Below are 27,846 nucleotides of genomic sequence, written 5' to 3' on the forward strand. Positions count from 1 at the left end.
AGACACGGGCACACATGGCAAATCAATAAGCATGTTGTGAGTACTCTAGGGGGGACATTTTTTGTATTTTTATATTACATATATATACACATACATATACACATACGTATATGTATATGTATGTGTGAGAGTGCGTGTATATATGCATATATATACACATACACACACATATATACACATGTATACATATCTAAAATAAATAAAAATTCAAAAAAAAGTATATTTATACATAGACACATGTATCTACACAAACGTGTACGTGTACATACACATAGTGTATAACTGGCCAGTGAGCTCATGCAGTTACTGACAGACACTGTTCCATTTCAGGATATTATTTGTATAAGCATATCAAAAGCAAATGATGAATGATTTCCACTTTTTTTAAATTAAAACTGCTATTTTTTTTTTTTAAGAAAAAGAAAATACACTTTCCTATTTTTATTTCAATCTTATGAAATGTAAAAGAGAGCTTAATTTTAAGTTGGTAACTATGCCTGATTTCTCCCATGCTAACATCTTATTTCCCATTTTTCACCCACATTTTTAAATGACCAATGATAAGCTGAAAGCAAAATGGGTTATACAGCAAATGCCAATGGAAAGAACAGCAATGGCTTCATCTAAAAGCCAGAGCTCTGATAGCAAAAATGTGGTTATTTAGGCCACAATGTCTTCAACTCTGGTCTATGAAACAGCAGTGGTCACAACACACTTGCTGGTAGCCCGCAGAGAACTACGCAGTCATATGGGCTGGCTCTCCACCGCAGATGCTAAACCTCAGCAGCACAGGGAAAGCTGTTTTCCTGTTACTACCATTTGCTCTTGTTGGCACAAGGATGTTAGGCAATCATGCGTGGAGGGGGAGATCTGCCAGACACGAGAGAAAGTGACTACAAGATACTCTTGGTGATACATTCCTCCCCCACGTAAAAAGTTTGAGAACTCAAGCATAAAAAAAACCAAACACATGCAGTCTGGATCAAAAGAATAAGCCTCAGTTATGTGGGTAAGACAAGGCATGCCGGTTGATTTAAAACATGAGTTTTAACAGCTTAATGGCATACTATCCCATATAGGGGTGTCCCCTCAACACTGCCTCTGCGACTTATTTCAACTCACTTTTGCACAGATATTAACCAATGGTTTTCCTACCCATTCAAAAGCTACTGGATGATTCAAACAAAAAACTGACAAAATTATTACCCTAGGAATCATCAGGAGATTCGCTTGATGAATTTCTACATGGAATCAGTTCAGCAGACAGCTGGCCAACGCAGTCACAAGCAGCAAAGAGTGAACACAACAGACTAGAACCAGGACTTTTCCCTAAGCTTCCACCATGATTCTTCCTGTGAAGTTAGGCAAAATACGAATGTCCACATTTTTTAAAGTATCCAGTCTTTCCAAAAACATCAGTTTCGAGGCATGACACCCAGTCCTGCAGATACGCATCACGTGAAGTCAACAGAAGCTAAAAATTCCAATCGCTGCCTGGAAAACGAGGCTCTCGGTGTCTCAAAGCAAGTATCGGAAGAACAAAGTGGGAAAAGAAAGAAGCTTCCAAACTTTTTTTGCCATGAACCTTGTTTCCCCACCTGTAAAATGGGAATATGCCCACTTCCCTTCCTGGAAAGCTTAAGGGATTGTAAATCACTTCAAAGATGAAAAGCACGATGCCAGCATCATTAAGAGCAAACAAGAAAGTGGGTGCATACAAAAGTAGTCAATATGAAAGGATATAGCAGAGGTGGTTCCTGTTACAGACCTAATAATACTCCTGGAAACCATAATGAAATATTTTCAGTTACTCTGTTTTCCTTATTACCTGTATGTTTCTTTCCTCCCTCTACTGAAAGATAGCCAAATGAAAATGTTACCTTTAGAATGGTTTTCTGACCCCCCTGTAAAATGAATCAATAGGCCTAAATCCAGCTTCAAGTGATTACATAACAAACCCTTCTATCACAAGTGGCAGATACACACATGCATCCAAAAAGTGATGAGCCCACAGAAAGAATTTCCTTCCACACCTGAAGTGGTCCCTTCCAGTTCACGCTTAAAATCTATTGCTAGGAAAGAAAGAAGGGAGATCTGGGGCTGTTGGTTGTAGCTGTGCTGGTCTAAGGACCTAGCCAGGCACGGTTCTTTGGGTAGAGGTCTTTTATTAGCCCAACTAAAATAGTTGAAAAAAAGTTCTTTGCAAGCTTTCGGGCACAAACACCCTTGGGGGAGGGAGTGAAAATGTTGAATCTCTAAGACCCTCAGGACAAAACCTTTTGTCAAGGTACTACACCCTAACCATAATTTTATTTATAATAAAAAAAAAAAAAGGCAAGCACCCATATTCACTGATATGCTACAGCTATTCTAGTAAGGCAAAACAGCCCTAGCAAATAATCTAGCCCAGGATTTATGTTTCCTAGGAATTTACCTGAAAGTATGCACAGGTATGGAGAGATGAAAAAGCAAGGAGGTGGACGAGGAGTCTTACAAGAAGGGATTTCAGTCAATGCAATCTTGTGGTTTTAACGGCCCACAAAGAGTGATTCAAGAAACAAGCAGCGATGCAGAAAATCTTCAGAATTCAGGTCGGGAACAAACATCAGGAGCAGGTGGACTCAGGGAAGAAAGATTATATTCAACTGTCATGTAAAAAGCCATGCATACTAAAACACAACGACCGTACGACATGAGACAGGTTTCTAAACAGAACCATTTTCAAAGCGTTTCCTGTTGGGTATCAGCAACTGCCATTAGTATGAGTTCGCCAACGTAAATCTTACACGCACGGCTGTCAGAGCGAGACCCCTTGCAGCGTGGACGTGATGAGCATCTGGCCTTTTCCCTTCGTTGGTATTTTGATGGTGCTGGTAAGTGCATGTCTCACTGCTTCACATAGGGACGAAGTGTGAATGAGCTCAGCACATCAAAAAGCTGTGGTTTTATAGTCCTATAAACCCCATCCACAAATGCTGAGGAACTGCTTAAAAGTCTCCTCCAACTCCAGCCTGTTGATGCAGCTGCAGGAGCCAAGTACAGAAGAAGTTGCTAAATAATCTGAACAGAGTGACGGACCGAACTGAGAGGACTTCACAGGAATCAAAGGAAACCACTGAAACAGAAGGGCAAATTAATACACTTAACAGAGGGTCCTATTTCACTTTTTCTATAGTGTCCCACTAATTAGTGATTCCAGAAGACAAAGGCTACAAAAAGCAATTCTCAGTCCTGCAAATCTTGTAATCTATTTGCATACACTCGCTCCAAACAAAAACAGCTGCGTCAGCAGTCTGAAATGCTAGCCGCGCATCAAGGGCATCAACCCTGTCACAATCTCGCTGGGGTAAAAGATTCCAGCTCCTTAAAAGCACTAAATGGGAAACGGATACCGAAAAAGTCTGCCAACTCTTGAGGGGCAACACTTCAACCCGGTGTAATGCTACCGGCCACAAAAAGGAGTTTCATCCCCTGTGCTCTCAGAAGCAGACCGTTTTCATAGTGCTCCAGCTATTAAAACAAGAGGTACAAAGCATGGGAATGGAGCTTTCTAGACCCGGGCTCTATTCTCCACTCTGACTGCTATAGCACATTGGATAAGTCACTTCACCTCTATATGCCTCACTTCTCCCCTCCCCATCCCACCCCACTCAAACCCTTTATCTTTGCTTTGGATATAGTAAACTTCAAAAGGAGAATGGTCCTTTACCACTGGTTTGCAGCGACTAGTATACTGGGGCCCTGATCTCTTGCAACTGCTTGACGTGATCCTAGTACAACTTAAGTTGTACTATGCGTCAACTTAAGTTGCGTCCAGGTGTTTTGTAACCTGGTCATACAAAGAGACTAGATAAGTCAGGCATGATCTACCTGCTACAAACCCCTGCTGGTTTCCCCTCAGCATAATTTTTCCTGCTGGGCTCTCACATATATGAGCCTAAATAATCTTTTCAAAGACTTTGCCAAGGATGGAGGTGAGACTGACTGGCCTATAGTTGCCTGGATCCTCTTTCCTCCCCTTCTTGAAAACAGGGACCACATTGGCCCTTTTCCAGTCCTCCGGGACCCGGCCCGTGCTCCACGAGCGCTCAAACATTCTTGCTAGTGGCTGTGCAATATTGGGCAGTGTCTTCAGTACCCTCGGAGGGAGCTCATCTAGGCCTGCCAACTTAAACACATCCAGTCCTAATTATTAGGGAGTCATCTTAAACGTACTGGGGAAAACAGTGGCAGAAGGATCAAGCAGCTTGCCCTTTGCCCCCTGCCACTTGTCTGCCCCACTATTTGCACCCCCTACTGCCTCTTGTGCCCCCTGTGCCTATCCCCCCACCATCTACATATCCTGCTTGCCCCCCCAGCAGCCTCCAGATCCCTGGAGCCCAGCAAAACCTGCCATTGCTATTGCCACTGCCTCTGGACTGGGCTGGGGCCATGCTCTGTGCCCCAAACTGCAGTGGGGGCCTCAGCGGAGGAAGGCTAAGCAGCTGGAGGGTAGAGCAGGCAGAGGCTGCAGACATAGGGAAGACGGAGGGGGGGGGAAGGCTGGAGGAAGCAGAGGCAGTGGGGTGGGGGGAAAAAAAAGAATCAGTGCAGCTGTGGCCAGAGGCAGAGCCGCAGCAGCAACAGCTGCCTCCTGCCTCGCACTCCTCCCCCCCGAACAAGTACTTAAATTGAAGCTGAGGAGCTCCCCCACCAAATATTAAATGGGGGGGAGAACCCATCTTGGATTCAAGTAACTATAGTCTATCTAGTTTATTTGACAGAATCTCTTTTCTTCCTTTCTTTTAGCATTCATTTTAATAGCGTTTTAAACTCTCTATTATTCTGGCTTATTTACTATTCATCCCATCCAGGAAGAGCACAGACCAACTGCAGATGCTTCCTCAGCCTGATGAAGAGTATTTATACCCGAAAGCTTGCAAAGAAGAATTTTTTCCACCTATCTGAGTTGGTCTAATAAAAGATATCAGATTTACCCAAAGAACCTTGTCTGCCTACTATTTATAGTACTTGCTTAACATTTTGTAATTATTTTTTCCCTTTATAACCCTTCTTCATTCTAGCCCTTTTCTATTTGACGAGTATCATCTTCCCCTTGCATCTCTAATGGAGCTTAAACATGACCTTTTTCTGGTCCCATATGCCCACATGATGCATCGGGATCACTGCGGAAGTTAGCACAGTTCTAAACTGGAAAAAACAAATCCTTTCGAACAATCCCAGATCCATCTAGGGAGCTTTATCCCCTTAAAAGGTAATCTCAAAACTCTGCCATCAGATAATGTAGTTTCACTTAAAGAAGGCATATAAGGGCAGAATTTAGACTTGGTTTAGCCACTAAACCGCAGACATCGCCAAGGTGAAATGTTGCTTCATGTCAAAACTGTGCCACGTTCCTTCCTGCACCAAGGTAATGGAAAAATTGAAGTCATCATGGGCAACTTCAATTATCCGGACATCTCCTAGGATGAATGCTTGGCCAAGTAAGACCAGTCATCTTCCTTCCTGACCTGTGATGAAGAGCTCTTCCTGGCTCAGGAGGTGCATGGCCCAGCCAGAGGTAACGCTCTCCTACACGTGGTCCTGGCCAAAGGAGATGACCTCGTGATCGACTTAAAAATATGAGGGTAGCCTGGATGACAGCGACCACAAAATCATCGTGTTCACTGTCTGCCACAAGGCAGACAAATCTGATAGCAAGGTTGAAGTCTTGGACTTCAAAAATGCAAATTTCAACAAGCTCAGGTCACTAGTAGGGCAAGTGCTGCAGAACCAGGGACCAAAGGCAAAAGGAGCGCATGAAGGGTCGCTCCTTATGGACACAATCCTTGAAGGACAAAGGAAGTCCGTTCCCATGCAGAGAAAGGGTAGCAGAAGAGCTGGAAAACCCTTCTGACTCAGCAGGGAAATCACGGTCCTCCTTAGAAAGAAGAGGTGTAAAATGATGGAAGCTGGGGACAGGACCCAAGGAAGACTATACAACAACAGCCTGCACTTGTAGGGAACAAATTAGAAAGGCTAAGGTGGCGACTGAACTTGGATTAGCAACAGGAATCAAGGGCAACAGAAAGTCCTTCTTTAGGTACATAGGGAACAAAACAAAAGCAAGTGGGAGTATGGGGCCACTGCTCAACTCAGGACAGCTGGTTACCGACGCTCAAGAGAAAAACTGAACTCCTGAATGATACGTTGGCCTGGGTATTTCACCGGGCCACGGGGAAACGGATAGGGTACAAAATGAGCAGGGCAGAAATGACTGCCTTCCTACTGTAGCCATAGAACTGGTGTGTGATCAATTAAAAAAATTAGATGTATATAAGTCAGCAGAGAAAAGCCACAGTTACATGTTGTTCTCCTTTAAAGGAGAACCCATTCTTAAAGTTTGCTCGTGACCCTTTCATATATTCTTGAGACCTACTTTTGGGTTGTGACCCATGTTCTGAGAAACGCTGGCCTAGATCATGCCAACCAGTGCTGTCCAACATCTTTTTGAACACCTCCAATGATGGAGAGCCCACAACTTCGCCAGGCAGTCTGCTCCACTCCCTCGCTGTTTTAACCTCTGTGGACAGAGGGCTGGTACTGGAAATACAGCAAGGTTTTCAGGCGCTGTTCTGTGCCTGGTCAGTTAACACATGGACAAAAAGAAAAGGGGAAGAGGTTTTCTCTTTAATTTCCACCTCCCCATTGGCAAGAAGCTGTTGGAAATTTCTTCCCAAGGTCTTGTTTGACTGGTGGCAGGACGCCTGCTGCCTCCTGGGGTCCAGCTCAGGTACTGTTTTTATTTTGGATTTTAAACCACATTTCCAGACCCATTTCACTGCCATTTCCTGCAACTTCACTGGTGTCAAAGGTCACGTGACATCACTTCCTGATGTGATGCCACTTCCTGTAAGATCTTTGAATATAGCTTGCCAGCCCACTGGGTGATAAAACGTTCGTAATCTGGCCCCACATTCAAAAAGGTTGGAAACCCGTGTTGTACTGCATCCTGTTGTGTACTGCCCACTTTTCTAACCTGTCCAGGTCTGCCTGCAATTGTTCCCTACCCTCCAGCGTGTGCACTTCACCCCACAATTTAGGAACAAGAAATGCAAAGTGCTCCACCTGGGGACAAACAACCCCCTGCACAACTACAGGCTTGGCAACGCCAACCTGACCAGCACCACGAACGAAAGGGACCTGGGGGTAATAACAGACTACAGTATAAATATGAGCCAGCAGTGCAATGCTGTAGCCAGGAGGGCAAGTAATCCTGCGGCATGCATCAACTGATGCACCTCAAGGAAAACCAAGGAAGTGAGTCTTCTGTTTTACTTGGCTCTGGTGAGACCACAGCTGGAGTACTGCGTTCAGTTCTGGGCACTGCACTCTTTCACAAGAGCATAGTAAAACTTGAGAAAGTCCAGAGAAAAAGCAACCTGTATGATTAGAGGAAAGCTGAGGGATCTGGGACTCTTCAGCCTGAAAAAGAGAAGGCTGTGAGGGAACCTGGTAGCAGCTTATCACTACATCAGGGGAGTGCATCAGGGGCTCAGCAAACAACTGTTCACCAGGGTGCCCTTGGGCAAAACTAGGAGTAATGGCTACTAACTCCTGGATGACTGTTTCAGGCTCAACATTAGGAAAAACTCCTTCACAGTCAGGGGCCAGACTCTGCAATAAGCTCCCTCCAGAGGTGGTGCAATCGCCTAGCCTGGAAATCTTCAAGAGGAGACTGGACGGTCACCTCGCTGGGGTCACCTGGTCCCACCTGTTGTTCTTCTTGCTTGGTGCAGGGGGCTGGACCTGATGATCTCCTGAGGTCCCGTCCAGCCCTTGCAATCTATGAAATGAACAAACTAAGTCTAAAGAGAGGAACTGATTTTTTTCCCAGGTCACTAGGCTCAGTGAACACACACACAGGATTTTTGTTTTATACTTCTGAAAAATATGACCATAACGGTCCTACTAACCACAACATTTTTTTTTTTTAAACAGTAAAGAAGTAGGAAGCAAGTACCAACAATACTACCACCTCTTGCCAGTTTGGTAGAACCTCTTGGCTGGAACGCTTAGGGTTTTTCCTGGAAGTCTACCATCCAAATATTAACCAGGGCCAATCCATTTCCTTTAGAAGCTATGAGGAAATCATCCCCAAGGAACTAGGGCTGCAATCCAATAGGATACATACATGTAGACAACTGGTCTACCTAGTTCAACATCCCTATTTTCCGGTACTTGAAGGAAATAAAACTGATATTTACAATCCCTGTACTATCTAAGCAGTGACCTAGCAAGCCTCCCAGAATGCATTTCATAAAATAAGCAAGGTTATTAGCTAAGGGGGAAAAGGAGGGAACTTCTGACCCTTAACAAAATTAGCTTACACTGAAGCTTGAAGATTTACATTAAAGAAAGTGATTATGATCGTTGTCTTCTTGCTTACATACCTGCAAGTGTTGCTTATGCTCCTAAAATGACCTAATCATCTTTTTAAATCAGCTGAACTATAAGCCTCAATGAGCTCTTTTGACAATAAACTCCACTAGCTGATTTTATGCTATGTAAATACATTTCATTTTTATTCAGGGCTTTATGTCTTTGAACTTTAAGTAAATGTTAGTGCTTGTAAAATAGAGGGGACTGACAGCCCTGGGCTAAAATGGCTCTAGCTACAGAACAGTTATTACATGAGAACAGCAATGCAACCTCACCCTACGAGTATGACTCAGTCCACCTAGTAGGAGGCAACCTTGGGAGCAAAAGTAATCCAGTATTTATGGTATCCAGTACTCTAATTTCACATTAAGAGGAAAGATGACCATGGCACCCGATGCTTTTACACTACACTCTGTTTCTTAAATTAGCCTTCCTAATGTCTTGCTTTTCACCTTGGCAAAAAATATATAAAACATCCCAGAGTGCGAAATCTCTCAGTATGTGTACAAATCTCAGCGATGAAATGATCGAGTTCAGGATCCTCAGGAAAGGAAGGATGGAGAGCAACAGAGTAAGGACCCTGGGCTTCACAGAAGCAGACTGACCCGCTCAGGGACCTCATAGGCAGAAGCCCCTGGGAGGCCAGTTTGAGGGGAAAAGGAGTCCAGAAAAGCTGGTTGCATTTAAAAAACAAACAAACAAAAAAAACCCCTTACTGAGGGTGCAGGCACAAACCATCCTGAGGTGCAGGAAGACTAGCAAGTATGGCAGAAGACCAGCTGGGCTTAGCAGGGAACTCTTCAGGAGCTAAAACACAAAAAGAGAGCTTATACGAAGTAGAAACTTGGACAAATGACTAGGGAGGAGTAGAAGAGTATTGCTCGGGCATGCAGGGATGAAATCAGGAAAGCCAAAGTGCAATTGGAGTTGCAGGTAGCAAGGGACGTGAAGGGTGGCAAGAAGGGTTTCTACAAGTATGACAGTAAGAGGAGGAGGACATGGGGCCCTTTACTGAATGAGGAAGGCAATCTAGTGACAGAGGATGCAGAAGAGGCTGAAGTGCTCAATGCCTTTTTCATCTCAGTCTTCAGAGGCAAGGCCAGCTCCTAGATTACTGCACTGGGCAGCACAGTTTGGGGAGGAGATGAGCAGCCAACAGTGGCAAAAGAACAGGTTAGAAACCATTTAGAGAAGCTGGACATATACAAGTCCATGGGGCTGGACATGATGCACCCAAGGGTGCTGAGGGAGTTGGCTGATGTGATTACAGACGCCGCTGGTCATTATCTTAGGGGCAGGGAAATCTCCCTGAAAGAGGATACTGTTCTTTCTAGAGCTGGGAAAATTTCTTCATGCCATAAATTAACCCGGGTGGAGACTGTAGCCATGCTGGTTTAAGGCCATAGGCAGACAAGGTTTTTGGGTGAATCTCATATAAAAGACATCAGATTCACCCAGAGAACCTTGTCTGCCTATAAATTAACCTGAATATTTTAATGTTCTAGAACCTAATAGGCAAGGAAGAATCTCAGAAACTGGGATAATCATTATATTTAGTAAATATCACTTTGAATACTATATTTAAGAAATAAGCAATTTAATAAAAAGCAGGGAGGCGGGTTATCAAATAAAAAAAATACACGAAAACAGTTAAAACAGACCAAGCCTAAATCTTTTACTTCTGACTTCAAAAGATCAACATCCTTGAGACTATATTCTCCCACCCTCTCTCATTCAGCTCTGCCTGCCTAAACCTGCAGGTTTTCCAAAGCAGCACAAACACCATCCTCTACTTATTGTCTCAATTAAATGCAAGAAGAGCATATGGGAGACTAACCATTCTGAACGCCACGGCATCGGTTTCACGTAGTTAACACCACATGAGAGGAGCCAGAGACACCAAGGTCAGGCACGTTTAGTTTCTGAAAAGAGACTTCCGAAAGAGATAATGCTACCCTCAGCCCTGGGGTAACTCCTGATGGGAATAAGAATGTGAAGCCAGTGAACTCCTAGAATGCGTGTGCAGCATTTATGGTGATTACAGCATTTAGAGATGATCTACTATTACTTTGCAGTCAAGAACCTTATTGCAGTTTGCAAATAACGCTGTCATGCAATATACCTCTGAATGCATACCCATTTTACAGGAAGTCCAGCTGAAGCAGAGAGGGAGGTTAGGAAGTTTAATCAAAGTGGTGGTAAATGGAAGAGTCAGGACTATAAATCCTCTCAACTACAGCTGTGCTTCCAAGCCTGAAGCATTCAGCCCAAGAAGAGCTGCACCCTGGCTGGTAACCCAGTCACTTTACAGCCAAGACACGGACTAAATCACGATAAAACCATTCCTATGTGTTTAAAAAAAAAAAAGCCAAAACAACAACAACAACCACCCCCTCCCCCAAAAAAATTGGACAGAGAAGTTCTCCCATCATTCACTAGGAAAGACTCATAAAACAGACTTTGCTGGTGATTACTACAGCACAAAGAACATGGGATATGCCCCATAAAGTCCTACTGATCCATAATGAACACAGTATGGATAGCAGTACCGGTGAGGATGCCGGCATGGATTGGCAGTGCTGACACAGGAGTGCCCCCAGTGAAGAGTTAACTCTAAAAAGTCTCCCATTTTCCACAAAGACATCTCAGTGTCTCAGAGGAAGGCAGGGAAAAGCCCCAGAAGACAGTAGCATTCATAAAGGGAGAGAGGAATGATTTCTACAACTCTGTGAAAAGGAAGTGGGGAATAAAATTTCATCCTGGCCTCTACTGGCAACCAGCAGAAGTCCTGAAGTACACGCTTACCAGAAACCTCCCATGGTACAAGAGAGCTACTCCTGTACTCCTACCTGCACGTCACACACATGTGTTTCCATGTCACACGCTGACTGTTGAACCAAAACTTCATGTCTTCTTCTACTATCCCTTCCATGAAAACTTATCCAGTTCGGTCTTAAAAGCAATTCTGGTTCCTTGCCCCTGCCACCTGACTTGGCAGACTATCCCAAAACTTCACTCCAGGAGTTACAAATCTTCTTCTAATTTCCAATCTTAATTTACCCATAGGCAGCCTGCAGGCAGTTGAACTTGTACTAGTATTTTTTCAGTCTAAAAACCTCTTTCCCTTTATAAAATTCACCCTAATGATGTACTCGTAAAGGGTGAGCAAATCCCTCTCAATCTCTGTTTTGCTAAACTACACTAAAGTCAAGCTCCTTTACCCTACTTTCACACAAAAGTCTCCATCCCCTTAACCATTGTTGTGGTCCTTCTTTCTACCACTGTCCAATGTAAGTTTATCTTTTCGAAGACTTGCAACCAGAACTACATACTGTACTCTACATGGGGTCTTACCAATGCCGTGTATAATCGCACGGGTACCTCTTTGTCCCAACAGCCCCAGACAGATGTGCAAGTAAAGGCACCGTGGGATCTGATGGGTAATCCCCACCCCCACACGTCCTGCTATGCCACACCTGCATGGCAGGAGGCTCGATTGTGGGACTGAGCACCTTACTGCCGTGCAGAGGGACCCTGGATCACGATCCTGAGCTCCCCCAGCACGAGCAAGTCACAAGTTCACACCGCTGGGAAGCCCCACAGGTGCACAAAACATGACTCGAGAGTTCAAATAAGAATATATAGTGTCATAAACATCCTGACCTCTTGTGGTCTTTGAGATCTTTGCAACAGAAGATTTGCTCTGTTATTTTTCTGTAGTCAAAAACCAAGTGAAAACTAAGAGGTGGCATTTGCAGGAGGGTGCCTCGAGTCTAAAAAGGTTGAGACCCACTAGTCTAAGGTACCACCCTGTCCTGCCTTTGGACTCCCGATGAGGCACGGTATCAAGACTCCTGCTTAGATAAAGGAAGTCCACTGCATTACCCTCATGTTTATTTTTCCCTCCCCATCCTGTAAACCATTTCATTCAGGCTTTATACACTGAACAACCCGACGCTTGTAAAAGTTACTGAGATCCTTCAAGTGAACAAAATACAAAGAGGAAAGGAGTTGTAGCAGCATTAGCAGCGGCTCCTAGCACCGGCCTGGGACTCCAAACCTGAATTATATTCCTCGTTCTGTTACAGGCCTCCTAAAGCGATCTCAGGCAAGTCACTACTGCTCTATACCAGATACCCCATCTGTCAAACAGAGATAATGATACTCACCTCTTTTGTCAAGTGCTTTTGGATTTACTAAAGATGTATGCCATGTGAGAATTAGCTATTATTATATTACAGAAAGGAAGATCTAGCTCCTGTGGAAGCACCTCACACCGGCCCCATCTGGAAACAGAAAGCCGGACTCGACGGATGAGCGCATGGAATACCTCTTTTACAAACTGCAATTCAATAGCATGCTTTGATAGCACAGCTGACAAAAAGATTGGCATATCACGGGATAGGTGACATTTCAAAAGAATCTAAGCAAAAGCCGGTGTTACTCTGAAGGGCCAGATGCATATTTCTGTTATCTCAGTATCAAAGACGATGTGGCAATGCGAATGAAGGGTAAAGGTTCGGTGCCCCGTCTAGCACCAGAGGAAAGCTGCAACGCCGAACAACAGCCCCCCGCTGCAGCCTGTCCCCCAGCTGTCTGCTTTCTGACACTAATGCAGTGGGACAAATGAGGCTCCGACCGCACAACAGATTCAGTTTGTGCTTCACGAGGTTCAGACAAGATGAGGAAACACAAACTGTACAGAGCAAAAAAAAAAAAAAAAAAGACACTCTGCACTTTCTACCCTCAGCTAGTACACCATTCTGCTTTCGAAACATTACTGCCAAAGTGGCAATACTTGCTATTCAGGTCATGGAAAGAGTCGAGGCATATCCTAATTGCACAGAAAAACCTCAAACTCCATTAATCATGGTACCCTATAGCACTTATTTGTCTCATGCCATCTGTAAATTTTGGGCAATTTATAGTTCAGAGTTTTTCTGAAATCCAATATTTATTTCTCAAGTAATTATGTTCTCCAGAAGTACGTTCCACAATTGCTAAATTAAGCAAAACGAGTACCAGACATAAGATGTCAAATTAAAAATTTAAAAGAATTTCAAATCTCTCTTGCTAGAACATAGCTGCATAGAAGTATCAGCATAACTCTGCTACAGACCAAATAAGAGTAACAAATACAGAACATCACAGAGCAGAACTGTTTTAATATCCTGACGATTTTTTAAGCACTCAGACATATTTCAATGCTAAAGGATCGCCAGCGCCTCTAGGTGATTTCACAAGGTCGGTCTGTTCTATCCTCATTGCAGGCTGAAAACGCAAACAACTTTGTACAACGTTGTCACCCGCATTAACCCCACCACCAAGATGTGATGGTACTGGGAAACGCTCAGAAATCCAGGGAAAAGGAGATGGGATCATCTGACAAAAATAACATTGACAGACTGCCATCTCCACCCCAACATGCACACACACAAAAAATGTATTGATGTATGGAAATAGAAAGATTTCCATTTTGCAATGCATTGTAATGCACATCTGTGCTTTTGCATGTGGAGGGGGTTTCCATGTGATGAATTGTAAGAGGCATGATGTATCGTAGTAGCTTGAACAAACTTCATTTATCTTTAACTCCATCACCTGACTTCACTTCTTCCATTCATCCATCTCTTCAGAAATTATTCCATCCTTCCAACACCCTGAACACATTTAAACAAATGCCATTTTTTAAAGTCAACCTGCCAGAGAAGTGTTGCCTCTCCTTCCTTCCACAGGGTGGAACCCAACCCCCCTGAAATGTCCTTACTCCAAGAAGCGTAAGAGTGCTAATTTAGCCCCAAGCCTATAAAGATTTTTCTATACCTAAAACATCAACTTTAAAAATCCATTCTTTCATCACTTTTTATGCAAGAAGAGCTTGATAGAAACGAGGAAGATTCCCACCTTTCCACAAGGACCTAACAGGTATATCTAAGCCTTGGAAGGGTGCGTGATTATGGGAATTCAACCTGCTTCATAGAGAACTGGAAGAGATCGCAAGAGATCATCTAGTCCAACCAGTGATTGAACCTGCAACCATAGTACTGTATAATTAGCATCATGTTCTTAACCAACTGAGCTAAACATTCATTTTAAACCTGTTGTCTCTATATACCCAAAAGGCTATTTAGTAGAGATACACCAATAGAGATTTCGGGGGCCAAAACCAATAGCCGATTTTTAAGGCGGTGTCTTGGCTGATACCGATCTGATTTCCATATGCAGCCCGGCAGCTTGAAGACCTGTGTGCAGCTGGTAAGTCTGTTTTTCACAGATTCATAGATGAATCTGTTACAGGTCAGAAGGGACCTCGGTAGATCGAGTCCGACCCCCTGCCCTGGGCAGGAAATAACACTGGGGTCAGACGACCCCAGCCAGGTGCTTGTCCAGCCTCCTCTTGAAGACCCCTGGGGTAGGGGAGAGCACCACCTCCCTTGGGAGCCCATTCCAGAGCCTGGCAGCCCTCACTATAAAGTTCCTGATGTCCAAACTAAATCTGCTCCCTGTCCATTTGTGGCCATTGTTCCTAGTTACTCCAAGGGCTGCCCTGGTGAACAGAGCATCTCCTATCCCTTGCTGACCCCCCTGATGAATTTGTAGACAGCCACAAGATCACCTCTTAGCCTTCTCTTGCAGAGGCTGAAGAGATCCAAGGCCCCTGCAGTGAGGGAGGAGTGGAGCTGGGGCTGCCCAGACAGGGCAGGGCGTAGGATGGAGCCATGGCTCCTACTACTGTGCGCACACCCAGGAAGGCACGGGGGGAGAGGAAGGTGCTACTGAATCGGCGCAGGGTATGCTGCAACTGTGGTCTGGGGCTGTAGCCACCCAAAATTCACTGTAGCCCCACCATAGCTCCTCTCCCAGCACCGCTGCTGTCTGCCCCAACCCACCAGAAAAAGAGCCCAGTGCAGCCTAAGCCCACCACACCCCGACCTACACAGATTCAAGGGCACATGCCCCATCCCTCCGCACCCTCCCAAGGGTGCACGCAGCAGTGGGAGCCACCCCCCTCTCCCCTGCACCCCCCAAACAAGCCTCAGCTCTGTCCTGTGCTCTGCCCCAGCCCCACTTCCTCCCTCACCACAGAGGCCTCGATCTGCCCCCCCACTCCCCTTCCACCACCACAGACTTACCAGCTGCATGCAGCTCTTCAAGCTGCCAGGCTGTGCTCCTCGCCGCCTATGTGCTACACTGAGGCTGTGCATGGATGGGCATTTAAATCGGCCAAGCTATCAGCCATATCAGGCCAATTTTTGATGCAGTCAATTTTCTTTATATCGGTACTGATCCGATAGCTGACCAATGTATTGATGCGTCTCTACTATTTAGAGTTCTTTTGGGAGGTTTTATGACTCTGACATCTGTACTAGCAGGTTCATGGTCCCTAAATCTTTGCAGGTACGGTGTTACAAGAATCAGTTCCAAAAAAAAAAAAAAAAAGTGCTGAAAGCTCTCTCAAATATTTTTTCTGTAACACGGGAAGCATATTTAGTGCGTGTGCCTGCATGTAGGTATATGCACTCCTAGATAAAAGTTATCAGCTTTCATTCAGATCAACCTGCATAACTCACAAATGACTTCACCACTCATGGAGGATGCAACTGTCACAAACTCTTGCTGATAAGGGAAAAATTACTTGCCTTGTAATTCTGTTTCCCTGCAGATAACATCTTGCAAGATTCTCACTCTTGGGCTTCAGCTCCCTAGAGTGAGACTGGCAGAACTCCCAAAAGGTTTCTTGGCCCCCAAGGGCAAAAGTAGAGCACAAGCTAGGCACCGACTGCCACCCTTCGAGCTTAATCCTTGCCAACGTGTTCAAGTCAGCTTTGACTGCATTAGAGATTTCAAGATGTGTGACTTTTGTGCAAACAGAAAATGTATCACTGCCCCAGGGCTAAATATTCCCCATCCCTAGGTTTGGATAGGTTTACCCTTGGAGGGAAGTAGAGGTAAATCCACATCAGGGAAAGGAAAGATTAAAAAAAAAGAAAAGAAAAAACAGACCCACATGTGTCAAACTGGTGCCGTAAAAATCTCTTTGAATCAGTATGAAGATTAAAGTCGTTTAAACCTTCATTATATATTGCTCACCGCAACCTATTACTTCTGTACTTCCTCCACACATGGCATGTGTGCAATTGTCCTTTTATACATATATATGCACATATGTACATGGAGACAGTATATGCTACTGCAAAAAAACAAACAAAAAACCCCCAAAAACACACAACCCAAAACAATGGTTTAGATGTACCCAACACAACACTTTCAAAAAGGGTAAAAGTACACTCATGTAGGAAATGGAGTTTTTTCAGGGGTCATCCCAAAACTGTGGAACAACTGCTCCAGGAAGCAAGGGCCCTCCCTGCATCCACCACAACTCGGTATCAGTGCTAAACCTCTTCCTTGGACCTTGCTGTCTAACGCACACCTAGCAACATGTGAATGCACACCTTTTTTTATAGAAAATTCCCAAGCAAAGCACTCTGTCGCACACACTGAGTGGCATTCCCCCAGCTTGCCACACTGCAGTGAGGAGTTAAGAGACATTAGGATGGTATAAACACATTTCTATCATAGAAGAGGCAGGATTCAGGAGCTCTGCAGCACTGTTTAGAACCAGAATATCTGCTGGATCGCACACACTGCAGGCTGGCAGCAGTGTTTCAGTGTACTGCGACGGAGGCATGACAATACAAGGGGACAAGTGGTTAGAGTCCTGACACGGTAACAAGTAAAACGTTACTGCTTGAAAACACCCGACAGATCAATTGTATCACAGCTTCACTTACCATCAAGATAAAGCTACCAGTGAAGTTGGTTGCTGCAATTTAGAGTTCTTTGGGTGTCTCACAGTCCTTTATAACACCAGTCACTTACCCAAAAATAAAGGCAGATTTCACCTCATTAGCTTCTTAAGCCTGTATTTGAATGAATTTTCTAATTCTCTATTACCAAAAATGGCTCTTCCAAACAGTGTTTCACCCTTCAAGACATCCTTACCTGCAGGACATCCTGGATCTTCACCCAGACATCGGCCATGTCATACAATTTGATATCACCATCATACTGGATGAATGGAGAGGACGCTGTCTGCTGAAGATATCCCAGGACCACAGAATGTGCAGTGGCCACAGCATTGAATTTGTCGAAGAGAAGTTCAAGCAATTCCAGAAGTAACCTGAAAGCCACCAAAAGCAGAACATCACTTGGTTTTCAAAAGACAGTTTGTGAATGTTATATTAGAAGTCACAGAATCACAGCAAAAAGGGGGTAGGAAGGGACCTCAGAAGGTCATCTAGTCTAGGGGTGGGCAATGATTTTGGGCAGAGGGCCGCTTACTGAGTTTTGGCAAGCCATCGAGGGCTGCATGACAGGCAGCCAAGGGCAGATAATTATTAATTTTCTGAATTTTTTAGGGGCCCCGCAGGCTGGATAGAATGGCCTGGCGGGCTGCATCTGGACCCTGGGCTGCATTTTGCCCACCCCTGATCTAGTCCAATCTCCTGCTCCAAACAGGACCATCCCCAGCTAGATCATCCCAGCCAAGGCTTTGTCCAGCTGGGTATTAAAAACCTCCGAGGATGGAGAGTTCACAACCGCTCTGGGCAGCCTGTTGCAGTCCTTTATTACCTTCCTAGTGAGAATGTTTTTCCTCATATCTAACCTAAATGTGTCTTGCTGCAACTTGAGTCTGTTGCTCCTTGCTGTGTCATCTGCCACCACTGAGAGCAGTCTAGCTCAGGGGTGGGCAAAATATGGCTCGCTGGCTGAATCCAGGCTGCCAGATGATCGCATCCAGCTCGTAGGTGGGCATCCACCAATTCACCGTATTCACATTGGCCTGTGGCTGCCCCTCTTCTGCTCCACATGGAGCTGAATTCTGCCCACTCCTGCCTGGGACACCGCATGCTGCACTCCCAGCCTCCCCTACCAGAAGGCTCCAGCCCCAGCCAACAGGCACAGCTTCCAGACAATGCTGCTCCTGCCACTGCTGCAGCTACCCAGAGAACTGCTAGGGTCCCCCAGCCTCCAGTGACTCCACACCCTGTCCTTGCTGCAGCACTACAGGAAGCAGGCAGAGAGGGGAAGCTGCAGTGTTGAGGGAAGTCGGGTGGGGAGCAGCTCTGCCTGCAGCTTGCTTTGGTCCTGCTTATGCATGGCTGGGCAGGGGAGTGTGTGGATGGATGTGAGAAGTGAAGGAGCTTGGCTGCTCACAACACCACACTGGGTAGCCCCAACCCAACCTGCCCCACCACACCCTCACTCTCCAGCCTTGCAGAGGCTTCTGCTCTGGTGACCCTGTGGCTGTTCCCCAGCCCTGCCTCTATCCAAGAGTAGAAAAATCAGGTAAGAACGGGCTGGGGGAGGGGGGAAGAGGGTGGATCACCAGCGATGGCCCCGCTCTGTGGGGCTCATGGGATTCTGGCTCTGTGCCTCCATGTGCCGCTCCCAGCTAGAGTGCCAGGAACACCATGTGGAGGCACAGAGCCAGCACAGCCTAATGGTGCGGGACTTCCCACAGCTCCTGGCACTGCAGTGTGCCATCAGGTCAAGCTGGCTCCTTGCCATGCCACGCGGGTCCCGACCATGCAGCCAGAACTACATTCTGTGGTGCCAGGCTGGGCTGGTCCCATGCTGGATCATGCGTGTCCCAGCCTTGCAGCCAGGAAATGCACACCGCAGATGGGATGGGATGAGTAGGGCTCGCTCCATGAGGGTCCTAGCCGTGCAGCCAGAACTGCATTCTCCCAGGCCAGGCCGGGCTGGGATGGTCCCGTGCAGGTGCCACGCTTGTAACCAGGAACTACATGGCACAAGCAGGCCAGCTCTATGGTGTGCCATGTGGGTTCCGGTCCTGCAACCAGAAACAGCATGCTGCCAAGACAGGAAGGGCCAGGCTGGCTTCATGCTGTGCAATGTGTCTCAGCCTTCCTGCAGCTGTGACAAGATAAGCAGGGCTGGCTCTGCACCCCCAACACACACTCACAACTTCCCACATCCTAGCACTTACCCCACCATAACCTCAAACACATCCATACCCCCCACCATAACCACACACACCTCCCTACACCCACACACAGCCTCCACACAGTCTCGCCCCCACCATAGCCCCACAAACACTCACACTCCCCACCATATCCACACATACAACACCACCCTACCACACTCCCCCACCATACCCCCAAACACACCCACACCCTCCTACAGCCCCCACACACACTCCCATCCCCCCAACCCTACCATACCCCCCCACCCCAACCACATACCCCACACCCATCCACCACACAGCCCCTTGCCCCACCCCCACCCCCACAATATACAAAAGTAGGAGTATACTTTGAGCTATTACGCAATCACCTCTAGATACCCTATGCAAACGCACATAAATCAGGACAAAAGTTTTTTGTTTTTTTAATAAAAGTTAAAATAAGTTAGATGTTTGATTTTTTTAGTAACTGGAAAAGGGCCAATGTGGTTCCCATTTTCAAGAAGGGGAGGAAGGAGGACCCAGGCAACTATAGGCCAGTTAGTCTCACCTCCATCCTTGGCAAAGTCTTTGAAAAAATTATCAAGGCTCACATTTGTGAGAGCCCGGAAGGACAAATTATGCTGAGGGGAAACCAGCATGGGTTCGTGGCAGGCAGATCGTGCCTGACCAATCTAGTCTCTTTTTATGACCAGGTTACAAAACGCCTCGACGCAGGAGGAGGAGTGGATGTCGTATACTTGGACTTCAGGAAGGCCTTTGATACGGTATCCCACCCCATACTGGTGAACAAGTTAAGGGGCTGTGACTTGGATGACTGCACAGTCCGGTGGGTGGAGAATTGGCTGGAGGGTCGCACCCAGAGAGTTGTGGTGGATGGGTCGGTTTTGACCTGGAAGGGTGTGGGCAGTGGGGTCCCGCAGGGCTCGGTCCTTGGACCGATACTCTTTAATATCTTCATCAGCGACTTGGATGAGGGAGTGAAATGTACTCTGTCCAAATTTGCAGATGACACTAAGCTATGGGGCGAAGTGGACACGCCGGAGGGCAGGGAGCAGCTGCAAGCAGACCTGGACAGGTTAGACAAGTGGGCAGAAAACAACAGAATGCAGTTCAACAAGGAGAAATGCAAAGTGCTGCATCTAGGGAGGAAAAATGTCCAGCACACCTACAGCCTAGGAAATGACCTGCTGGGTGGCACGGAGGTGGAGAGGGATCTTGGAGTCCTAGTGGACTCCAAGATGAACATGAGTCAGCAGTGTGACGAAACCATCAGAAAAGCCAATGGCACTTTATCGTGCATCAGCAGATGCATGACAAATAGGTCCAAGGAGGTGATACTTCCCCTCTATCGGGCGCTGGTCAGACCGCAGCTGGAGTACTGCGTGCAATTCTGGGCGCCGCACTTCACGAAGGATGCGGATAACCTGGAGAGGGTCCAGAGAAGGGCCACTCGTATGGTTAAGGGCCTGCAGGCCAAGCCCTACGAGGAGAGACTAGAGAAACTGGACCTTTTCAGCCTCCGCAAGAGAAGGTTGAGAGGCGACCTGGTGGCTGCCTATAAGTTCATCAGGGGGGCACAGAAGGGAATTGGTGAGTATTTATTCACCAAGGCGCCCCCGGGGGTTACAAGAAATAATGGTCACAAGCTAGAAGAGAGCAGATTTAGATTGGATATTAGGAGGAACTTCTTCACAGTTCGAGTGGCCAAGGTTTGGAACGGGCTCCCAAGGGAGGTGGTGCTCTCCCCTACCCTGGGGGTATTCAAGAGAAGGCTGGATGTGTATCTAGCTGGGGTAATGTAGGCCCAGCACTCTTTCCTGCTTATGCAGGGGGTCGGACTCGATGATCTGTTGAGGTCCCTTCCGACCCTAGTATCTATGAATCTATACAATTTGTTTTTCTCCAGTTTCAAGATGGCAACCTCCCCCCCACCCCAGCAAAAGGAGTACTGCCAGGGCAAGGGGAGGTACTGCCAGGGCAAGGGGAGGAACTTCCAGTAGCAAAGGTCAGGGGTTAGGGGACAGGACTTCAAGTCCCAAGATGGCAACCAGGGGGCAGGGGCACCTGTCAAGGTAGCCCTCAACAGCTCACCCTTGTGGCCCTCAACAGGTCACCAAAACTCGTTCAGCAGCCCTCCACCTGAAATAATTGCCCAGCCCTGATCTAGACCTTCACTTTCCTGTGCAGACTTCCCCCAGGTCACCATCTGGAAAACAGGTATAACAGTACATCCCTACTACAGGTGGGATATAATGCATTTTCCTCAGAGGTTGTGCAACAGAACTACAACAATGAAGCTTAAAGCAAAAAGCAGTGGGAAACATGACCTTTTGTTTCTCTCCTCTGAACTCAAAGATGTAAGAGTTCCAGGGACTTGCACACAGAGACTAGATATAATACACTGCTAACGATGGATTACAGGGAAAAAAAGAGTACGGAATAATTTAAAATTCTACAAGGAATCTCAGAAGCCTGAAGTGCCAGAGCTCATCAGCCATGTCAATTATCAAGATTTTATTATTACGCATAAGGTGTTATGGCTATAACCCCATCAAAACATACAACACATTAGCTCTTCCTATGGCTTCTTTACTGCCCAATTATTGTAATTAATGTACCATTGCAAAAGCCTAAAACTATGTTGTGATAAGACAATGACTTACCCCATTTAGTCTTATTATTTAGAAGAAAGAAAATTTCTATTAACTTTACTGCTTTTTACTGAGCAATACAAATGCATACAATCCCAAGGTAATGTCAAGATATCTTCCCTCTGCTCGTGTCAGACACTTAACTACCCTACACAACATCCCCTCCTTGACTTCAATACCAACCCGCACCAAAGGTAAAAGCAGTACATTACCCAAAGAAATGACTCTTCCAGATGGTTCAATATGTACACTATAAATCCCTCATACATAACCATCTACAAGCAGTTACATGGGCAAATGTCAGAGATCTTCAACAGTTGTACAGTTAACACACCAGCAAGAGTCAAATATAGAGCTCAGCCAGTTAAGGGGAAAGAGCATCCTGATTAAATGGAAAGACAGAGGACAATCTTTGTAAGGTAGATCAGCAGAAGAGGGCTAGTTGAGAGGTCATCTACGGGCTAGGGACAATACAATGAAGTTCAGCTCAAACAAATGTATGGTGCTACATCTGGGGGGAAAAAAATAATTCATAAATTCAGAGTGGGAAATAACCGGCTGGGTGGTAGCACTGCTGAAAGGAATCTGGGGTTTTCTGATGGATCACAAACAACATGAATCAGCAGTGTGATCCAGTCGCAAACATACTTTTGGGCTCCATCAGCAGAAGGTTAGGTGCAAAACACAGGAAGCGACTGTGCCGCTGCTCAGAGCTGATTAGACTTCATCTTCAATACTGCATGAAGTTTGGGGCTCTCGATTTAAGAGGAATATGTAAACCCTGGAGAGGGTCCAGAGTCAGGTTACAAAAATGATAAAAGGCTTGGAAGACAAGCCAGAAGAGGAAAGGTTGAGAGAGCTGCATAGGTTTAGCTTGAAGAAAAGGAGACAAGGAGGGCATGATAGCAATTTTCAAGTATTTGGAAGGCTGTTGTAAAGAAGGAGAAAAATTGTTTGCCCTTCTAACAGAGGGTAGGGCACAAAACTATGGCTTATCTTACAGCAAAGTAAATGTTGATTAGATCTCAGGAAAAACATCCTTACTGTTAGAGCAGTGAGGTAGTGAGCTGCACTGCCTAGGGAAGTATAAAATATATTCATTGGAGGTTTTCAAGCGGAGATTGGATAAGTCATTTGGATAGTGATGATTTAGGAACCATATCCCTGCATTTGCTCAGAGGGTTGGACCAGATGACCCTTGAAGTCCTTTCCAACCCTATGATTTTATGTTATCATAAAAACACAAATGAGCTGGGATCCCCCAGCTGACTTCCTGCCCTTTGGGCGCGGGGCTGGACTCAATGATCTTCCAAGGTCCCTTCCAGCCCTAATGTCTATGAAATCTATGAGCTGAAAAGTCCCTGCTCAGGAAAGCTTGGACCTTTGGGAAGTTTGTTTCCTGACCTGAACTTCTTTTCTGCTTCCTCTGTATTACCATACCCCCTTGGGTCTTCACAAAGATCCAAACTCTTAAATCTTGCAAATCTAGAGTCAGATTTGAATTTGCAGTTCTAGCCCTTGTCCAAAAAAACAAACCAACAGAGTACATAGAGCCCCTGTACTACAAAGCAATTCCTTCTTGATATATTCCTATCTGGATATGAAGGCATTTTGGACAGAGACCTTTTCAACTCACCTCTAACACTACACAAATAACACCAGATTAGCAGCAGAGAAAAATGATACCATGGGAATACCATAAAGGTGAGTCAGTGCTTGTGAAGTTTGTTGCATCTTTAAAGTGTCAAAGACTTTTTGTAGACCAGCAGTATATATTTGGGAATTAGAGCACTTATGTGATAAGGCATGTGGGGGTGTTAATGTAGTTTTATTTTAAGAATTTACGTAACTCAGAAATGTATTTCAGCAATATAAACTTTTTCTTAAAGTTTTGTCCGGGCTGCTCATTTTCAAAATTAGGAACAGAAACCTACATCAGAGAGTTGGTGAACTGGAGCAGAGCAGCCTACAGGTCTCAGCACATCTACAGCTTTGGTGCAGATTGGAGAGGAGAGCAAAGATGCTCTGGAAATGGTAGGGCAGACAGCAGCAGGGAATGTTTGTACCCATATTACTACTGCTGCATTTTAAACAGGTCAAGTTTCACATGGTGGAAAGACTGGGCGTAAAAACCCTGGCCTCACAAAAGACGGGGTCAAGTCACGCAGTTGGGAGAAGACACTGCCCTCGCAAAGCCTGTCCTGTCTCAATTGCTGTTGAGACACTGATGTCATCACATTTAGGGAAATGGGGCAGAAAATCCTGAGAAACAGGGCTTCTACCTCCGTTACAGAGAGCGTTTCTCCAGAAAACCAACTTCAGAAGCCTTGGGAAAACAAGATATGATTTGATACCTGTTGCAGTGAGTAAGTTGCATTTGGGAGAAGCCAAAAAGTGAACAAGTAAGGAACCAACCTGAGACAAACCAGAGCACCCAACGACAAACAAGAAACGAAGGCAGAATTTGCAGGGTCTGGGCATTTTCTTTGATTGCATGATTTACACCCAGCTTTGAGTGGAACAAACCACCTTATGTTGTAGTCACTAGACACCTCTATAATCAAAAATGCACAAAACCAAAAATTTACCAGCTGATACAAAAATCTATTCACCTGCCATTCTCTCCCCCAAACACATGCCATACAGGAAACTACCAGAGGGAAGAAGAACAACAGGACATCTCAAGCTGTGCTAGAAAAACACATGCAAGCGAGATATGAAGGCATTTGGAATTGATCCTGAACAACGAAAACCCTTGGCAAATGATCGGAACAAGTGGCATTACCGTCTCCTACCAGGGCACTGAAGTCCATGACGGGAATTGGCTCCAACAGCTTGAAGAAAGAGTCCTCAGGATGCAAGCAGCTTCCGAACCACCCAATGATAACATATATGCTTGCAACCACCGCCACGATCATGCAAATCTTGGACTATTCTGTCAAATGGTTTACATGAGACACTAGAAACCATCTACACCATAGGCTGCAATATGGACAGTCTCTCGCAGAGAAAAGGATGCCAATCATGCCATTACCGATAAGTTTAATCATTCATTTAAAAAAAAGGAATTTGCCCCAGACCAGTGCAATTTTGTACGACTAAATTAAACAGCTTAGATGGTGTACACCTGCCAGTTACATTTTCTTTCACGCACCCATGCACACGATTAAGGAGATTCAGTTGTTCACACTGTTGTTATTACACTAGGATGCACAAGGCAAAAAGTTATTTAGAGTCTCTAACGAAAAGTTTCTTCTTCCTCTCATCATAGGACAGTGGGGATGCGCGTTCTGCAGACATTTTCAGCTAAACCCTCCATGTGCCCTTTTCCAGTCTAGCCCATCGTCATCTTTTCCCACATAATTTTTAATATGCATTGAAGATCCCCAAAGTCTCTAATCATTTTAAACTGCCCTTTCTGCAAGAATTTTCTTTACAAGTCCGTTGGCTGATTTTGAGGCAAGGTGACTGAAAATGAACATAGTAGGGGTTAAAGAGCCACTGAAAAGCATAAAAATAATAGTCTAAGGGGCTAGACTGCAGGGCAGGAAGCAGAAAGGTTTGTCCCCTTCTGGGACGAGTGACCCAAGCAGAGCGAGCATCACAGTGAGAAAGGGCTGCTCAGGGCAGTTTTGTCCGTTCAAGCCCATAGTATCGCCTTAGCAAGAAATATGGTAAATACATCAACAGATAGCGAGAGACAGCCCAAGGCAAGTCCCATCATCTAAGCTATGAAAAAGAATGACGCGATGCAAAGTGATCACTGGTACTTGAACGAGGTCACCAATGATAACTTTACCCATAGTAAAACCCTCTGCCATGTTCAGGGTGCTGGGAAGTTTTGCTTGTTGTTGGGTTTAAGTCTCAAAAACAAAAGTTGTTAAAAGGCAATTAAAGATGTGCCTTAAGAGCCTACAAGGAAAGGATGCTATTTAAGATTAAATCACTTGAATCAGTGAACTCAGGGTGATCAGACTTGGTAATAGTCTGCTGATAGTGGACTGGGTTGTCAGTGCCACAAGCCTGAGGAAGGGGATAGTGCTACCTGGAAGCTTGCATACGTCTGTCCCAACCATGCAGTTATTCCAATAATACCACCCACAGGAACTTGTATCTAGCGCCAGAACTATGACCATTTACAATCTCAGCTGATCAGGAAATCTTAGAAAATTTGGGGTGGAAGGGACCTCAGAAGATCATCTGGTCCAACCCGCTGCTTAAAGCAGGATCATCCCCAACTAGATCATCCCAGAAAAATTATGATCTGGATCAATATCTTTGGTCATCAGGAGTAACGCTTCCAATCGACTGCTGCTCCAAATTAAGCAGTCTGACACGTTTCACTAAGGCTCAAGAGCCAAAGAGCTCTCGGAGAACTGTGGAGACTGAAACCAATGAAAAGTTAAGGTCTCCTGTTATTACCCCCCTTGTCCTTCAGAGTCACGTCAAAGATTTTCTGCAGCACTAGAGATACCATATTATTTTGCATACCTCGCCCCGCCAATACGACACTTACCAATTTGGAAGCAGCCACAAAAGGGTTAACACTGACAAAGAAAATCTGCTTCCGATTTTTAGGGGGGTAAAGATGTGCGTGGCCTACAAGTCAACGCAACACTAATTTTAGGTATTTCTCCACAAAATAAATTTGCCAATTCCAGATTGCAATTTTTAAGAACGCACCTAAGGAAACGACAACTCAAATGACATCAGGCTCTTCTATCTCTGCAAGCTCCTCCCTGGATCCTGACCCTGCCTTGTGTTGCGGACTGCGCCCCTGGATTTCACCCAGTGCTACCACCTATTTACTACGTGCCCCTGGAGCCACCCCTCCGACATGGCAAAGGTGAGTGTGATGATCTACCTCCCTTCTGGCAATGCCCTGCGTTTTACTTTTGCTTTAATAGAGCGGTCGAGTCACGCTCTAGACAACGTGGATGTGTTCATCCAGGCCTGGATGTTTGATCCCCTCTGAACCGGGCCATCTGTGATAGCCCTGAAGGGGCTGAGGCAGAGCTGCCAGCCCTGCTACCAAGAGGCCTCATCCAGTACCAAGCCCAGCCCCTCCCATCACCCTCCACCCCAAGGTTTGCTCCAGCTGTCAGTACGTTCCCAGGGGGCTCAAAGCATGCTGTTGCTCCAGCTCTGGCTCTAGTCCTAGCTCCGCTTCCAGGCTCCAGAAGCCCACGCTGGCTCCAGCCCCAGGTCCTGCAATTCCTGAAGCCTGCTCTGAGCCCAGCTCCCGTTCCAGCCCATTCCAACTCTATTCCTGGTCCCTCTTTCTACTCTGCCTCCAACTCCAGTTCCTGCTCTGCTCCCAAAGCCTGTCTGAAGTCTAGCCCCAGTCCCCAGAGCTTCTAAACCTGGCTCCTGTTCCTATTACGTGCCTCATTTCTCCAAATTTGGCACTGGATCTGACCTCTCCTCTCGTTCCAGTCTCAGAGTGTCTGAAGCCTTCCCCAGCTTCAGTTTCTGCCCCTGTTCCTGGAGAGTCCAAAACTCACTCCAGCCCGTGTTAGCTCCAGCTCTTGCTCTGCTCCTGGAGCCCCGAAGGTCCACCTCAGTGTCAACTCCAGCCTCTGCTTGGTTCCCAGAGTCACCAAATCATGCTCTGGCTACAGTTCCCCACCCGATATCTCCTTGTCTGGAGCAAAAACAAAATTCTTGCTTCTGACCTTCTTTGATGGTTTTCTTGTGCTGACTCCTAGCTCCAACTCTGGTTTCTGATTCTGGCAAGACCCTTGGCATCCTCCAATTCTGGTTCTTGGATCTTGATCCTGG

General features: G+C 45.8%; 1 protein-coding gene across 1 annotated transcript in view; it reads right to left on the reverse strand.

Annotated features, from left to right (window-relative positions):
* The window catches only part of EXOC4 (exocyst complex component 4), a 577,394-nt gene that overhangs the window by 464,686 nt on the left and 84,862 nt on the right, over nucleotides 1-27,846 (reverse strand). The window contains exon 7 of the mRNA XM_090041546.1: nucleotides 17,425-17,602. Within this exon, the coding sequence (XP_089897672.1) occupies nucleotides 17,425-17,602 (178 nt within the window). The remainder of the gene's footprint in view (nucleotides 1-17,424; nucleotides 17,603-27,846) is intronic.

The sequence above is a fragment of the Crocodylus siamensis genome, chromosome 4, assembly GCF_052110815.1.
Source record: "Crocodylus siamensis isolate JL-2025a chromosome 4, ASM5211081v1, whole genome shotgun sequence".
Classification (NCBI taxonomy): domain Eukaryota; kingdom Metazoa; phylum Chordata; order Crocodylia; family Crocodylidae; genus Crocodylus; species Crocodylus siamensis.